The 1,555-nt window shown below is 37.0% G+C and overlaps 1 protein-coding gene across 1 annotated transcript; it reads right to left on the bottom strand.

Moving 5' to 3' along the window:
• Positions 1–821: 821 nt before the first annotated feature.
• Positions 822–1,555, bottom strand: LOC132062512 (zinc finger protein ZAT11-like). The gene has a single exon (XM_059455064.1). It carries the CDS (start codon positions 1,468–1,470, stop codon positions 976–978), a length of 495 nt encoding a protein of 164 aa, XP_059311047.1. The 5' UTR covers positions 1,471–1,555; the 3' UTR covers positions 822–975.

Here is a 1,555-nt window from a genome sequence, read left to right as displayed (position 1 = left end):
AAAATACTTAAATCAGAAACTGAAAAAATAAACAAAGCAGATACTGGAATTTAGAAGAACAATATCTTAAAATATATAAGGAATTAAATCGAGCCCATTGAATGCACAGTGTGTCCTTAAGGAAATTATTCCCCTCAATGTGCTCGAGGTGTTAGAATATATCCTCCCAGGATAGAACGATCTACTCATCGTTGTAGCGGTACAGCAAACTCCAGTGACAGCGAACTCACTCGACGGTAGTGTATCACACGAGAATTTTAGTGCAAGAAAATAAGAGAGAAGATCAGAAATTTTGTAAAGAAAAATCTGAAGATCAACAGGACATAAATAGCCATGGAAACGTCGGTTCAGAAAAGGTTCAACTCAAAGGTTGCATCTTTTCAGATGAGCGGGAACATTTAAATAAATCCAGGAAAGGAAAACTGGGTCACAGATCCGGGTCATAATCTGGATTTTTAATTTATCCGGAACCCGGGCCAGGATTTGGATGAATAATTAATAATTAAATAATTGAAATTAACTAAATAAATTTGATCCAAAAAGATTATCAATCAATTGATTCATTTGACCGAACCCGAACCCGAAGCCGAGCCGAGCCGAACGAGCGACAACGATAGCGGCGCAAGGCTTGCCTTCTTCTCAACCCTTTAGCAACTAGGAGGAATGCTTCTACATATAAGCACATGAACTTTCCTTTCCACTACCAATGTGGTTGAAATGCCTCATCTAAAAAGCTATAAAGGAACAATTCAAAATTTTCATTTTCCCTCCATTCCCATCCATCTACACTTAAACCCCAACAACAAACCTATTGCTCAATATTTCCCGATTAAACTACTACTATTCATGGTAAAATGAAACAGTACATGATTTGTAAATAGCTATGGTATATAGATAGATTCAATATATGTAAAAGAACCAACGAGATACTTTTAGAATTATATACAAGAAAAAATGAACAATGAAAAGCCTGACTTAAATAAAGACTCGAAAAACAGGAGTTGAAACTGGTGCCGTCAGCCGTAACTTCAAATCAACATTATCATCAGGGGTTAGGTTTAAATCTAAGCAAAATATTCTTTTGCTGCTATTTGACTTCTTCAACACTGGTGTCATCGTTGACGTTTTATTAATTTCATCACGGTGACACCTCATGTGTCCACCTAAAGCTTGACCCAAAGAAAACTCCAATCCACATACAGAACATTTATGCATCTTGTTCGTTTTGTCTTCCACAAGAAACTCTCCTAGTAATTTTGGCCGTTTATTATGACTTGCACGGTGGCCACCGAGGGCTTGGAAAGATGGGAAACGTTTATTACAAGTCTTGCATTCGAAACCGTTCAAATTGTCTCGATCTGATGAAGAAGTGTTGTTGTTTAAACGAGACAGAAGTATTAAGGCGCATTTAGCCATGGCTTCTGCTTCCACTTGCCCATCATCTTCTCTGCTTCTTTTCATGCTAGTCATATTGATGGAATTAATCAAGAATAAAAATATAAGGATCGATGTCTGGTATATATACCAAGTTTTTGGAACCTTGAAACAAAGGAGA

This window comes from Lycium ferocissimum, chromosome 7, assembly GCF_029784015.1.
Source record: "Lycium ferocissimum isolate CSIRO_LF1 chromosome 7, AGI_CSIRO_Lferr_CH_V1, whole genome shotgun sequence".
NCBI classification, from domain to species: domain Eukaryota; kingdom Viridiplantae; phylum Streptophyta; class Magnoliopsida; order Solanales; family Solanaceae; genus Lycium; species Lycium ferocissimum.
Note: the sequence above shows the minus strand (reverse complement) of the source record. Positions and strands in the feature narration are given on the sequence as shown.